Genomic DNA, 15,089 nt, shown 5'->3' on the forward strand with positions numbered 1-15,089 from the left:
TGAAATGACCCACTAGTGATTTGGCTCCAAGATATTTATTAAAAGCGAGTATCAAGTACTAAAGACCTAGTCTGTACTGAAAGCATTTTCTCCTTTTCCCTGCAGATCTCAGTCATTGGTCGGCAGAGAAGAACTGTCCAGTCTACAGTGCCAGAAGATGCCCTAAGAAAAGCTCAGAGTCTCTTTGTCAAAGAGGTAAGAGCAAAAGTCTCAGCAGCACCTGCTTTCGGTACTTTCTCCTGTAGGTAAGAAGCTTTGCTGCAGCTCATAGGTTGCAGATTACCTGTTTTCCCTTATAGCACTAGCTAGTTGTCACTGGTGCCTCTTCTGCAGCGGTTCTTTCCAGTTGGGTTTTGCAAGCACATGAGACCTGTGACCTTGCACTACCTCACTGGGCTGCAAGGTGCTGGGAGTGGAGCAGGACAGGGGTATGGACTCAGCTGCAGCCTAAATCACCAATCTGTTGTGTACAATGTTGCTTTCTAAGATCATTCCCACAAATACAGTGGAATTATGTCACAAGTGATGCTCATGTTGAATTAGAGGCACCATGCTTCTGAGGGCAGGAAATTGAGCCTTTCTGAAAGACAGTCCACTCCCAAATAACTACTCATTTTTAAAGTCTTGGAGTTACATAAATAAAAATCAATATATTGTTTTCTTTCCAGTGCATAAAAACCTACAGCTCAGACTGGCACGTGGTGAACTACAAGTATGAAGAATACTCAGGAGACTTTCGAATGTTGCCATGGTAAGTGTTGCTGTCCCATACTAATATGCCGTAATAGGGCTATGATTTGATCTGGCTTACAACCTGCCCTGATGTTTCCTTTTTCCTGATGCCTGTCCTGCAACTGGCATCTCCTCCTGAGGTACGTCACACTCCGAAGGTCTGAGAGCTGGAGATCCGTGCTACCGTATCGCTGTTGCTCACAGCCGTGTCAGGGAGCAGCCAACAGTATTGCAAGCGTGGGTCATTACTTCACATCCTATTAGCAGGCGTGCAAACAGCCCCCCTCCATTTGAGGTAGGAAAGGTGTAAACCTGGGCTGTTTGGCAGGATAAGTAGTGCTGGCAGCATCTGCTCACCCTGAATCAGGAGCCCTGCTGCCCCCTCAGGCTGACAGTATCTGCATGCTGGATGCCGCATTCCTGTGTGGAGCAGATCCTATTTACACCCTACGTCACAGGGAAGTTGTAAAACAACTTCAGTCCAGTGGCAGAGTATTACTACTAATATTGGCAGCGTTGAAGAATTACGTGCTGTGAAATGCCAGTCCTTGCCAGTCATTCCAGCCCCAAAGCTAATCGGGTGTTTCAGACGAGTGTCTACCTCTCTGATTTCTGATGGACTGTTGTTCTCTCAGCGGTGGCAGCTGTGCTGCTCGCGCGGTCGGTGCTCTGTGCCTGTTTGGAGTGCTGGTCAGACTGCTCACGTGCTGGCAGGTTGTGAATTGGCCCTTCTTGTTAATTGGCTGAAGCGGGTCTGTTCTGAGGATCTTGCAGGGAAGTGAAGCAGCGATGGGGCGTCATTGCTGATCTGATTATATTCAAATTTGTGGATAATCTTGCAGTCTGATACGATTTGGGGTTTTTGCAGGATGGAAGATAGACTGGCATGCTGCTTCCCTGTATTGCACAAATGCAAGTGAGCAAAAACTCTGCAGAATCGGACAATAACATGGGAAAAGGCAATTGTATGCTATTTGTGCTTAACTGCCATGAAGTGCACTCAGAAGTTAGCTCTCCCCAGCTGTACAGGGCTGTAGGTCTGGTGAAATCCTCTGCAGGAGGACAGTTCTGGTGTACTAATAGTCTGCAGTTTGGCTGCTCGTTCTGGATCCAGCATCAGATAATGGGTTCAGAAGACCCTTATTTCCCAGTCTTTAAAGATTAAAATGTATTATGATTTCAGCAAATCCTTTAGGCCAGACAAGATTCCAAGCCATGTATTTGAAGTTGATGAAGACTTTGAAAAGGAGGAGGTAAGTGGATTTTCTTTTCTTTTCTTTTCTCGCTCTCTCTTTCTCTCTCTTTTTTTTTTTTTTTTTTTTTTTTTAACTTGTTGAACTGTAAGATCTGTTACAGAGCAGATTTCACAATGCAATGTCAGAATACAGTTCTCGGGAATGGCTTTCTGTTGAGGTGCTTTGTCCTGGAGATTTTTGGGGCCAAAATTGGGACAGTGCTTTGTTTGGAAGTGTCACAAAATAATCTCTTGGAGCCAAGAGTCTCTTCAATTAAATGGAAGATTAATGTTTTTCATGACATTTTTACTTGATATGGTGCAGCAGCAGAAGAGAAAAGAAGGAAGCAAAAAAAAAGATTCTTTGTGTCTAAAATTAAATGCGGACGAGTTGATTTTCAGCTATACAGTAATGCAGCAATATCAGGGTTGTCTTAAAATGGTTTGTGCTCTGCCTCATAATACACAGTTCTTAATCAGTCACTTATGACATACTATGCATATACTGGGTATACCTGTGTTTGGGCCTGACACACTGTGAAAATAATGCTCTGTGCAAGTATTTGGAGGCATTCACTTCCTCTGGAGGTCAGCATGTTCGTGCTAACCCAGTTGTAGGGGAGATTTTCAGCCCCAGAACTTTTCTGTTTGGGTGAGCTGACAGTTCTAAAAATCCAGGATATTTCAAACCTTGTGGTCATCTTGGGCAGTAAAGATGCCATGTTTTCCCTGTGTATGTCGTATTTTCCCCATCTGCAAAAGAGAAGTAATATTTTTCTGTCTCAGGTACCCCAAGAAGCTTAATTCACAAACTTGACATTAATAACTTTTAGTTTAGGTTATAAAGAGTTTAGCCCAGATGTTTAAATAAGCACAGTGCTAAAATGCTGCTGCTGAGGAACTTACTGAGAAAAAAAGGGAAGTTTCTTTCCCATCAGAACTGAGGGTTTGACAGGGCTGTTTCATGTGCATTTCTAACAATTGCTGTTTATGTCCCAATACTCTTCAGACCCAGATGGCTTTATTACAAATGGAAATGTGTTATCAAGTTTGGCCTTAAACTTCTTGGCTGTTTTGTTGGTTTGCATCACATCATTAACCTGGGCTGTTATCTCTTCAGCTGTATCTCTTTTGGGCTAGAGAGAGCTGTGCAGTATGCTATCAGCTTGCTTCTGAAAATGTGGAAGGACAAAAATGTGCTATCAAAATTTATTGGAAACATTTTTCCTTCTGATCAGTTTCCCAAATACTCCCACAAGTGAAACTTCTGTTGTTCCTCATGGGAGGGCATTCCAAGTGCTCTGGCAGATATTTTGACATGTTTTGGCCTGACCTTATCTAACGTATTCTTTAATAACTTCTGTCAGGAAGTTATTTACGTTGGAATTAAGTAATGGAAATTTGAGTAAAAGAAACTTTTTGATGAAAAAGGCTGAACCATTATAACAGAGAAATAATGGAGTGTTTTAGCCAGGGCAATAAAGCATTAGAAAATTTACTTTGTCATTGGAAGTTTGAAAAGAGAAGAGTAAAAACCTGCTATTTGGGATCCAGGGGACAGTATAAACCAGTCCCTTGATAGCTCATCAGCAGAGAGGCCATCTCTGCTATTGACTCCCTAGAAGCAAGCCCAGGGCAAGTTATTTCATCACTCCAAGATCTTGTCTGCCTCCATCTCTAGTGGAGGCTGCAGTTATATATGGATGGAGGGCCATTCTCTCTTTTTGGCACCAGGACTCAGGACCAGTTATTGAAATCCCAGCTCGTATGCCAAGAACAGATTGATTGGGTCACTTGAAACTTTTGATAAATGTGAAAAAATTTTCACATTTCAATTTTTTCACATTTCAGTTGAATTTCAACTATTTTTGAGGAGGGAGAGGTAAATTTAAAATAGAAAGTTGATTTATACAACAACAAATGATGAAATAGATCTGGAGTTCTGTGTTTTGCAACTGGTCAAACAAACCATTTTGAAAATTTCCTACTTCCCCTTCCCCTGATTTTTGAAACACTGCATAAGAACCAACATGTGTTTCCAAATTACAAAATTCCAATGCAGCTCTATCAATCACTTTCTGGTGTAGACACGCCCCTTGTGTCCAAGGGGAACTTTGCTTGGGAGGTCCGGGAGGCAGTTAAAGTGACCTCTTGTTTTGGTCTTCTCTCTTCTAGGATTCCTCGTCACTGTGCTCCCAGAAGGGCGGTGTGATAAAGCAAGGCTGGCTGCATAAAGCAAATGTAAATAGCACGATCACTGTTACGATGAAGGTGAGACTGATCCCGTGTTATATTACTTAGGAATGGAGCACAGTTCCCCTTAAGTGCAGAGTACGTTCCTAAAGCTAGTAGGAGTGCAGCTGTTGGATTCTGGTTTGGATGGATGTCCATCCCTGTTGCAGAATATCCCAAAGTGCACTGGAAAACCCAGTCTGGAAATAGTCTTAGACGCTTCCGTCCCCAGAATATAAGGCTAATGTACTTCAAATCATGATCAGCAAGTTAAAGTAAAACATGGTCCGATAAATTTCAGATTGTTTTCTGAATGAGCAGCTGAGACCCAGAAGACAAAAATGATTTAAATAACTGAAACAGCTGTCCTACAAAATAGGCTTTCTGAATTACTAGTTTCCTCACTGGTAGGAAATATGCATGGAGACCAGCTTTAAACTTAAATTACAAGTCTTTGCTTTAAAAGCAGGGATGACGTCACTGAGAAGACAGAGAATTACTGACCTGAAAAGCAGCAGCTGCAATGTCTGCTGTTCTCCATTGTACGTAATCTGGCATGACATTGCTCAGATTTTGCAGTGGAAGTTTTTTATAGCTCCACCACGGATTTTTGCTGTGGCAATAAGTCTATCTGTTCTTTTACCATGCAGCTGCCTTGTTATTGCATGAAGAGAATATTAGGTAGTCATGCTCAACTGTGCATCTGAAGGATGGCTGCTGCAAAGCTCTTTATTTTGTTAGTATATTACTAAATCTCGAAAAGCTCAGTTCTGAGGCTCGATTCAACAAGTTATGTATGCACAAGAAGTGAAACAGGACAATTCACGTGCCCAGTTTTAATTTGAGCGTTAAAATGATTCCTTTTGAGCGTTAAAATGATTCCTGATGAGCTTGAAGGCATAGACAGAATAGAGATTTCTAATTCTCTGCTCTTCTGAGTAGCAAGGTCAAAGAGCTAGCCATTCCTGCCCCGTCACTTCTGGAGGAGCTACCGTATATGTTAAAAGCAGTTAATTACGTGCATGCTTGACCAAGGCCCTTGTAGTACTTACTGATGGCCTCAATGCCCAGCATCTCTGACCCAGTGTCCAGAGATGCTGTCTGAACTACACTGACTTTGGTTCTGTTAATAAGGTCTGTAGAGTCTCTAGTGAAACTCAGAAATCAAACCACACAAAATCAGTGGTCATTTTCTGAGCTGGCTTGCAAAACACCTCCTAAGGCAGGTGTGAAAAATCTGAGGATTTTGAAGTCTTCAGCCTTATGGGCTCTTTGAGAGGCTGCTGTCCCGTGGCAGAAGCAGGCTGGTCCATCCTTTGGGTGCTGACTCTTTCGTTGTTGTGAGGTACTGAGCCACTGGTAACTCACACTGCTGCTAAGCATATGCAGAATGTATTTTGTGGTGAGTCATCCTGCAAGTGAAATGTAATTAGGCTACAGCTGCCTACCTTTATTTCGGAATAACCTTTCTTTTGCAAAGAACTTCCCTGGTTTGGCCCAGCAGTGTCTTGCATTCTGTTTTGAATTAATTGTATGCTGCACTGCACTGTGGCATAAGGATTTTTTCTCTTCTTTCTCTCTGCCGAAATGGACTTCCCTGGTTCTCTAGCTGTCCCTCTGCCATTGCCGTGCTCACAACCAGCATCTGTAGCCTGATCAGAGGGGATATTCCTTCTATTCTTGGGTTTATATTATTCATACCAAATGATCAGAGTCTTGTGACAATTATTTCTGATGGCAGTGCTTATAAGAGAGGGAAAGATAATAGGAATCGTGTTTGCTTCTTGGCTTGGCGTTTCCCTTGAACAGATTCAGAAGTTTGAAATGTTTTAGCATGAAATCCCATACCTCGTAAGAGATCTCAGCCCTGAAAATCTAGAGAGAGCTCTACCTGTACAGTGGAAATGCTTTGATTCTTGCAATCCCCCTTGCTCTGGCTTCCTGCATAAATTCTCTTAGTAGTGATCTCCAGCAACTATGAAATACGTGCTGTTCCTTACAGACTGGACAGCATATGGTACTACCTTAATTGCTGCCAAAATGGTCCCCTGAATTATGGTCCAGTGTCTTTTGGACAGACCAGAACCAAAGCAAGTTCATGAGAATAGGTTTGTATTTTTTCAAACAGAAATGTAAGTGTGAATTAGAGTGTTACTTAATTTGCATTCAGGTGCTATGGAGCACTACTTTTGTAAAGATGGAGGAGCCTGGAGCCAGCCGAGCAACGGGCTGGAAGCCCTGGGGCTTTGCTTTAGATGACTGAACTTATAAAAGCAACAATGACATTAAAATTAAAGATGAAGCAGCAATCTCTCATTAAAAAAAAACATTCAAAGTGGTGTATTTGCAATACTATAGGATCACCAGGGTTTCTTGTTAGGGTATTTTCTCAACAGCAAGAAGGCAGATTCTGAAAATGAGATTGTCTCTAGGGATATACAAGAGTGTGAATACTTACATGCAAGAAACTTTGTGCTTTTGCAGGTATTCAAGAGGAGATATTTTTACTTGTCACAGCTCACTGATGGTTCCTATATTCTTAATTCCTACAAAGATGAGAAAATATCAAAAGAATCCAAAGGCTGTATTTTCTTGGATGCTTGCAATGACGTTGTTCAGGTAGGTGTGCTTTCTGCATGGCTGTACGTGGGCTTACTAGCTCTGAGATGGAAATGCTTACTTCAGAACTGTAACACTGAGAAGTTAAAGCATGGATTCACAAACGAACTCAAAGCTGGTTTGCTCTATCAGGAAATCTGATTAAAAGCCAGGCAAGGAGTTGCATAACAGTGCCATCATTTTGGCCAGACAGGTGACAAGCAGAAGACACTGCTGTCAGAGTAATGGTACCTCATCTGCTTTTTCCCTGCTATTTGCCTTCTCTACCTGGTTACTGTAGGTCTGATGCCTTCTAGGACACCCTGAGATTTGGGGCCAGTATGTAATTGGTATGAATTAGTCTTGTGCACCTTCCTTCTGTTTGCTGCATGCACTGGCTTGTTGTTTCTTAAGTTAGATCCTGATAGGTCCCTGTGCAAATGTGGAGCCCTTTAGACTTCTTATCTGTAAAGGGCCTGCAAGGTTTTAGGAAGCGCTATATGTGTGGGGCTTAAACTTGGGCTTGTTTTGTTATACTGGTAGTGAGGAGCAGCAATGAAGATCTGATGTGCCTTCTGCCATTGCTGCCTCTAAGCTGAAGCTTCAAATACAGAGTGTAGTGGAACTAGTGCAGGACAGCTTAAATTACGCAGCTGAAGCTGTTGGCTTCAGCATAGGTAAGTCAGAGCTGTGCATTTTCACAGATATTTATCTTTCTGCATACAGTAAAAGCAGTAATGCACATATCTTGGTGATGTACAGGATGTACTTCCCAGGTTTCATCAGATTTTCCTGGGCTTCTCATTGGAAAATGGCCTGTTCAAAGGCCAGCAGATCTCAGAAAATTTGCATTGAACCACTGGCTTTCAGACAGATGCCTGTAAGCATCCTGCAGTGCAACATTACTTACGCTGTTAGACAAATCCAGTTCCTGGCTTCCCTGGATAAATTAAAGGTCTCATGACATAAGAAGGTGCTTCGTCCTGTTTCTCTCAGTGCAGCAAATGTGATTTAGTCTGACTTGCTTCCACTGCAGGGGTAGTTAGCAACCATGGAGCCATGTATTCTTTATTCACAGTCATAAAGCTCTCCGCGATTGCTGCAGGAGAGATCCTGTGTCAAGGAGGATGCTTGTGGTGTTATATGATTTTTCCCTATCTTGATATTTCTGTTTACGATGTTATTGCTGAGATGAGCCTTGTTACAGGTACTGAGCTGAGTAGTTGAGGAAAGTTTAATACAAAGCTTGCCTTTTTTGTTTGTTTGTTCAGTGTCCTAAGATGCGCCGTTACGCATTTGAACTCAAGACGATAGATAAGTACAGCCACTATCTTGCAGCTGAGACTGAGCAAGAGATGGAAGAGTGGCTGGTAACTCTCAGAAAGATCATTCAGAGCAATGCTGAGAGTTTGGTGCAAGAGAAGAAAGATACTGTGGAATCTGTGCAAGGTCAGTTTATAAATAAATAACTACAGTCACCCTTCTTCAGCAGGATGCAAGGAATATGCCTGTAGGACCATTTCCTTTTATTTCTGGATTGATAGCAAGAATTGTGGCTAATACATGATATCAAGTAAAAGGTCTTAATATAACGTAGGTGATAGTCTGAAAAATAAAAGCGGAAGAAAACATTGACCTCTGGATGGGAAATCCATGGCACAGTTTCAAGACTTCTGGAAAATTGGCCCTGAGATAAAATTCTGCTTTGGAAAGACCTCGCAGGTTGTAATTGTACACTTTGATGCTAATAACGTATGGAAAAATATTACTTCTGAGGAACAGAAAATTCTCCATAAGCTGTTCCTGTGCTATTGTAAGCAAATATTGCAGGATGCTCTCTGGCAGCCAGGGAATAAGATGGCGCTCCTGCAGTTGTCTTGGACATCTGTTTTTTGTGTCCCTACAGATGACGAGTCAAGTACCCAGGGAAAATCAGAGAACATTCTGGAGAGCCTGGAGAGGAGCATGCATCCAGAGCTGATGAAGGTATTATGTTTGCCGAGCTCACTTTCCCAGCTCCATAGCTGGTTCTCTCTCACTTCTATGAAAGGGATTTTCCACATTCTGTAACATTATAAAGGTCAGTTCCAAACTGCTGCTCTGTGGGAGCTGGGCAGGCACCAGATGCTGCTACTGTCTCTAGCACTTCCTCTGCCCAAGGATGAGCTAGGATAACTCTAAGGTTTGGGAATCCCCCGCAGATAGCTCCACACTCCTCATCTCCAAGCGTGGGGCTTCTTCACAAAGCAGAACCAGACTTACTGCATGTGTAGGGACATTGTGGTTAGTACTGATCACTCCTGCTCAGCAGGGATGACAGTCCTGGGTGAGACGGCCAAGGGGGAGTTATATGGCAGCTTGTATTGTATATGATTCAGAGAGTAGCTGCCTGCTTCTGTCTTTTTTCTCATTTAGCAGAGCCACGTCACCTTAGTCACACTGTGTAGTGCTTGTGGGTGCAGCTGGGAAGCCTTGCATCATCTTGCGTATCAGAAGGAGGACCTGCAAAACACTTATTTTATTTTGCATGTATTCTTTCCAAATACAAATACTTGCGTCTCTGTGGCCAGGCAGTAATATCAATGCTTTCCTTTGTCCTAGTATGGAAGAGAAACAGATCAGCTGAACAAACTGAGCAGAAATGATGGAAGACAAAACCTCTTTTCTTTTGACCCAGAAGTCCAGGTAAACACCTCCTCATTTCTCTCTCTGTAAGAGTCTCCTTGGCATCTTGCCTCTTCTATACCCTTGCATGGCTGCAGTGTTCATGTGCAGATGCAATATCTCTTTTGGTGGATTGGAGAATAGAAGCGCAGCCCACGTCTCTGCTGAAGAGCGTAGTAAGCAGGATATCTGTGCTTATCTCCCTGGTGTACGAGTGCTGGTAGTCAGTGAGAACTGAACTTGTCTATGCTCAGTTAGTAATTCCTTTTTTTTTTTTTTTTTTTTAAAAAAAAAAGCGGGGGGGAGCACTCACAACAGTTCCAAAGGTGACCTCCTACAGGCTGTGCTGGTTTCTGTATAATACTGACACACAAATCCACCCTCTGGGTCTTTGAGTTGCACGGGCTCAGTATACCAGAGTATGGAGCAGCGACATTAGGCATGGCCACGGGGGTTTATAGGAACAGCCTCAATTTCCACATGTAGGGTGAAATACAAACTAAAAAAAAAAATACCACATGCTGTTTTCATTGCACTGGAATATGGGTTCACGGGTGATCTGGCTTTTTTTCCTCTCAACTTTGACGTCTTTGCTGACCTCTGCCCAGGCCCAGGTGTGGGATTTCAGTGGAATGAGTTGCGATTGTTGATACACTTTTAGAGAATTGTTCCAAGTTATTCCATTTTTTCTGTTTTTCTTTCTGGCGTGTTTTGGCTTGTTCACACCTGTGAAAAAGAACATTCCCTTTTAACAGGGAAATGTAATTAGTTTTTGAAAAGCTTTCTTGTACAAAGCCGTTTTTTCTCTTGGCACTTCAGGATCTTTGCCCCAGGATTATCTTCTTTGTGTCATTCAGGAGACTTAGTTTTTTGAAGAGAAATGTTGAAAAGTTTCCTGTATTCTAGTCAGATGGTAAAAGTGGAAATATCCTTCAGTATAGTATGCAGAGAGTCTAAGGTATCTTTTTTTTTTTTCCTATCCAAATGAAGGGTTAAACCGACTATGTCCTTTCTGTGCACACAGAGCTCTCTGTTATGGTGTGGTTCAAAGTTAGAGCTGCTGGGACAGTGGACCTCTGAAATCACTGCCCCAGTCAATGCTGGTGTATATGTGCATGCTTGCATGCCTGGTGCTAAGAAAACAGAGAGGAAGCGTATACCTGCAAGGTAGTTTCCTCCCACAAAGGAAACTGGGAGAGAACAGGAAGACTTTCCCAGAATTGGATTAACAATTGCAGCCTGTTTTGCTGAAATTACTTGATTGTGAGAAAGCAATGTCCTGGGTTTGGTGTGCTGGTTTCTGCAGAATACAAAGGGGAATAAACAGTAGGATTGTGCCAGAACCTCCCTGAGTTATCTGCTGCTATTTTGAGGTGTTTGGAAGCTCTGTCTCCCTGGTGTCCAGGAAAGTAGGTATGGTGAAGACTGAAGACGTGTATCAGACTCGTAGTATTTTGGCTGCATATATGTCTGCTGTCTGAGGTTTATGTTGAGGCACAGGCCAACCATGGGTGTCCTTGGTTAGGAAAGAAGTGATTATAATCCCAGCCAACTCTGCAGACAGTCTTTGCTGTTTCTTACCATGCAGGTTATCGCTGTATTAGAAACACCTTACGCTTTGAGAAGTTTGAGATGTTGTTCACAATCCCAATGGCTTGTGCCTTCTCTCTATTTCAGGCACAGGGACCATCTCTTAAAATAGTCAGATCTTCAAAGTGGAAGATACTTTTCTGAGTGTAACGACGACTTATGTTCTTCTTTCTTCCCCAAGCTCTAAACGGTGTTTGGGAAGATCCCCAGGGTAACAGCAAAGCAAGAAGGAACTGAAATCATACTGAGGTTTAGTTTTCTGTGCTCTAAAAACCAGATGGCTAAAAATCGATACATCTTCATGAATTCATGTCCTGAACGCATTTGTATAACATGGCACTCATTTGTGAATGTCTTGTACTTTTTGTACTGCTTAAAAAATTGTTTAAAATAGTATTAGCTGTAATGTTATCCCTTAACATTATTCAGGGTTTTAATTTCATTTTTAATGAGACCGGATTTGTTTGTTTGCTGACTAGAGGCTAGACTTCTCAGGAATCGAACCAGACGTGAAGCCATTTGAGGAAAAGTGCAGCAGGCGCTTCGTGGTATACTGCCAGGACTTGTCCCTCAATCTCCTCGCTCAGCTCAGCGACAGGTCGGAAGGAGGACCCACCAATGTAAGGAGAGCTCTGGTGTTCCCAGCTTTGTCTTCTTCCTCCTCTTTAGCAACAAAAACCTATGGCAGATTAATCTGCAAGGCTAAATGTGTCCCTTTCTGCCGTGAGCTCTGATGGGACCTGAACAGGCAGAATCTACTGGCCCACGGTTTGTTGCAGGATCTGTCTGCCCTTGTATTATCATGTTCCAAAAATATATCTGAGGAGGGATCTGGCTCTGTTTAACAGGATGCTGGGTCAGGACATGCCTGGGTCTGCAAGGAACTGGGATTGCTGTGAAGCCAGCAGTTTGGAGGTGTGGGGAGTGGGGAGGGCATGTCTGTGAGGTTCTGCGTCCCTGTTAAAATCCTGTTGGTAAATAATTAAGCTCCATCTCCAGACTACTCACTGCTGTGTTTTATTTCGTTTCCCTTAGTGTTATGGAGTTTCCCTATTCTGAAACCTTCTTCTGACTCCCAGCCTGGCTATATTCATGGCCACTTTATTATGTGCATCTGTTGTAGTGCCAATATTGTGCTTTAGCCTAAAAAGCTCTTCCTGGACTTTTCTGAGCCTCAGATGTCTGTAGACAGCAGTCATATCTCTGCTTCTGCTTAGCCTTTGTTCTGCCGGGCTGAACAGACCAGACTCTTCCAGTCGTCTCTGCCAAGATATGTTCCCTATTCTCTCGTCCTGCACTCTCTCCAGCTGGAGTCAACCCTTTTTTGAGCAAGGTAGCCCAGAACAGCAGATAGCATTGCAGGAGAGGCAGAACCACTGGGAGTTCCCAGTCTCTGCTGATGGTACCTTGTCTGATGCCTCTTAGAAGTGCAAAAGCTTTTTTTGTGATGGTTTCACTTTGGTGCTCACAGTCATCATGGGATCAGCTAGTACAACACACTTGCTCTTCTCAGCCACTCTCAGCAGATGAGTGCTCTGCCCATGGTAGAGATTCCCGTTATTAATCCCTAATCACACCCAGAGCAGGACCTAATCAGCACATTTTTAATATTGATGTAATGCCTCCAAGTTGTGCTGTAATGTCTCAGAAACACTGCAGTCTTATCTTCAGGCCTTCGTTTTTATCTTTACATGGAAGCATGCCTGCGAGGATCTTTGAACTAAAAATATGTGGAATTGTTACCACTTGCATTGTGCTGTGAAGGTCAATAGCTACAACGTTGAGTTCAGCTTGGTGTGAGATGGCATGCAGAGTGCCTCCTGAAAGGCAAATCTTGCACATGCAGTTCCATAACAGTCTTGACCTTGTATTTTAGCTCTGTTGAGTGGGAGGTGGTTTATGCTGACTTTTATTCTCTGCCCCAGGGTAGTGACCAACAAACATTTTGCGTGTCTTGGTAGTAGATAGCTGAAGTTGGGCAATGCTGAGCTGATTTACTTTGGGACTGTGACACGCGAAGTGATCTTTAGCATGTGAACATAAACACTCTTTAGTTGAATTCTTTCTCATTGCAAAGAATAAACAGTTCTAACTAGTGGATCAGGGTCATCTTTTCTTCCTGAGCTCATAGTTTACCATTTACATAAAAACTCCTATGGATTTCTGGATTTCACTCTTTAGAATTCATTGATGATTTTAAAATAACTGTTTAAATTAACTAGGTTAAAATACAAAAAATACAAGAATATGCAACAAAAAGCTATGTATTTGTAAAACAAATTAGTATGCAGTATTTGTAAGAATCTTTTCAAGGTGAAATTCTAGTATATAAAACAAAAGGGATAAACAGATGCAAAAGGCAAACCATGCAGGCAGTGTAATGTACATGAATATTCTTGAGCCTGTACCATGTATCTTTTTACCACAATTACATTCAATCAAATTTCCAGGTGGAGCCCTTTTTTCTAAGCTTGGCATTATTTGACCTGAAAAATAATTGCAAGATTTCAGCTGACTTCCACGTGGACTTGAACCCTCCATCTGTCCGTGATATGTTGCTAGAGAACTCCATACCTGGGGCAGAGGACTCTAAGGGGCGATCACCAGGCGAGAGTCTTGTGCATGGAGTGCCCGAGTCTTGTCTGCGCTACATAAAACGGGTAAAGAACTGACTTTCTCCTTTCAGTTTGTATCTGTGTTTGTCAGCCATCAGCCTTCTTGATTCATCGTATTCCTTTCACCTCATGAGCTAAAATAAAGACAGATGAATCAAATGGAAAAACAGAAGTCAGCATTTCCCTTGGGCTTCTGTTGTTTTGGGGTTGTTTTGTTTTGGTCAGTGTCTTAAGCTGATTGCCACTCGTGCTCGTTGGTAGTGGTAGGCAAAGCTTCAGCTAGAGGGTCAGCAGCACCCAGACTGTGTCTTGCGTGGGCTGCGGGAGGGGGTTGTCAAACTGATCACAGCCAAGTCTGGTGGTGCAGGTATGGCGTCCAGCTCTCTAACAGCTTGCCATCTGTTTGTTGTAGGGTGTTTTCTCCGTGACTGACCCTCATGTGGAAATCTTCCTGGTGGCCCGTGTGGAGAAGGTGCTGCAGGGCAGCATTACACACTGTGCAGAGCCATACATAAAAAACTCAGACCCGGGGAAGGTATTTGATGGGACTGTGAGGGTATTTTCTTAGTGATACTGTCTGCTGCTCCAGGGAATTATGTGGTCTGGAACATGGGATGTTTCTGCTGCTCTTTAACTTTCTTCCTGGCAAATATTGGTCTTTATCTATCCTGCTACTTGTGCTGTTCCCAGGCTGGTATCAGCCAGGCTGTCCTGGGAGAAGTAAGTCCCTTCCCCTGGAAGGGGGCTTTCAGAAGAGTCAAGCAGCTGGAGTGAAGAGGCCTTTCCCCATTGCACTTCAGCAGGGCAGAGCCCCCTCTGGCAGCAGCCAAGTGGGACAATTCATCCCGTGAGAAAGGGGCCGCACTGCCACTTGTTGCACCCTACGTTTCAGATTGGTGCCTCGCTCGTTCCCACTGGATTGCCACAGTTGTAGTAGCAACAGAACATAGGCTTTACCCTTTTCTCTGCTCATCCTGCCTCTTTCATACTCAGTGAAGGGTGCTGTGACCATATGGGGGAACATATGCCACCAGTCCTCAGTGAGAGACCCTGGTGCTGCCTGCGTTAGGCTCTGTGCATGCCCAGCAGAGCTGAGGAAGCCTTGCTGCAGCCCGTAAAAACAGTCCCAGGAAAATCGATGTGTGCCAGGGCATCTCATAAATGACGGTATTCCCTTTGCACGTTATGTAAGCCTGTATCGGATGAGCCAGTTACAGTCAGATTTGGAAAATATGTTACTAATGCTCTTTTATACCTGGCAGTTTAATGTAGAATCACGAGGAGTTTTAATATAACTGTGCCTTTTATATCTTTGCAAAAGTGATAAATACACATGATGAAGTGACAGTGATTTTTCTATCAACTGCTTAGGCAATTGTTAAGCTGTGTGTCTGTGAAACTGCATATTGTGGAACGTGGAGAGT

General features: G+C 43.1%; 1 protein-coding gene across 4 annotated transcripts in view; it reads left to right on the forward strand.

Moving 5' to 3' along the window:
• Window positions 1-15,089, forward strand: part of DOCK11 (dedicator of cytokinesis 11) — an 87,689-nt gene that overhangs the window by 21,916 nt on the left and 50,684 nt on the right. For all 4 annotated transcript variants that reach the window (XM_062584852.1, XM_062584853.1, XM_062584854.1 and 1 more), the window contains exons 3-13: window positions 106-195; window positions 669-751; window positions 1,916-1,985; window positions 4,142-4,237; window positions 6,683-6,817; window positions 8,068-8,245; window positions 8,703-8,782; window positions 9,398-9,481; window positions 11,530-11,670; window positions 13,501-13,710; window positions 14,078-14,200. In XM_062584852.1, coding sequence (XP_062440836.1) covers window positions 106-195; window positions 669-751; window positions 1,916-1,985; window positions 4,142-4,237; window positions 6,683-6,817; window positions 8,068-8,245; window positions 8,703-8,782; window positions 9,398-9,481; window positions 11,530-11,670; window positions 13,501-13,710; window positions 14,078-14,200 — 1,290 coding nt within the window. The remainder of the gene's footprint in view (window positions 1-105; window positions 196-668; window positions 752-1,915; window positions 1,986-4,141; window positions 4,238-6,682; window positions 6,818-8,067; window positions 8,246-8,702; window positions 8,783-9,397; window positions 9,482-11,529; window positions 11,671-13,500; window positions 13,711-14,077; window positions 14,201-15,089) is intronic.

This window comes from Rhea pennata, chromosome 11, assembly GCF_028389875.1.
Source record: "Rhea pennata isolate bPtePen1 chromosome 11, bPtePen1.pri, whole genome shotgun sequence".
In the NCBI taxonomy this organism is placed as follows: domain Eukaryota; kingdom Metazoa; phylum Chordata; class Aves; order Rheiformes; family Rheidae; genus Rhea; species Rhea pennata.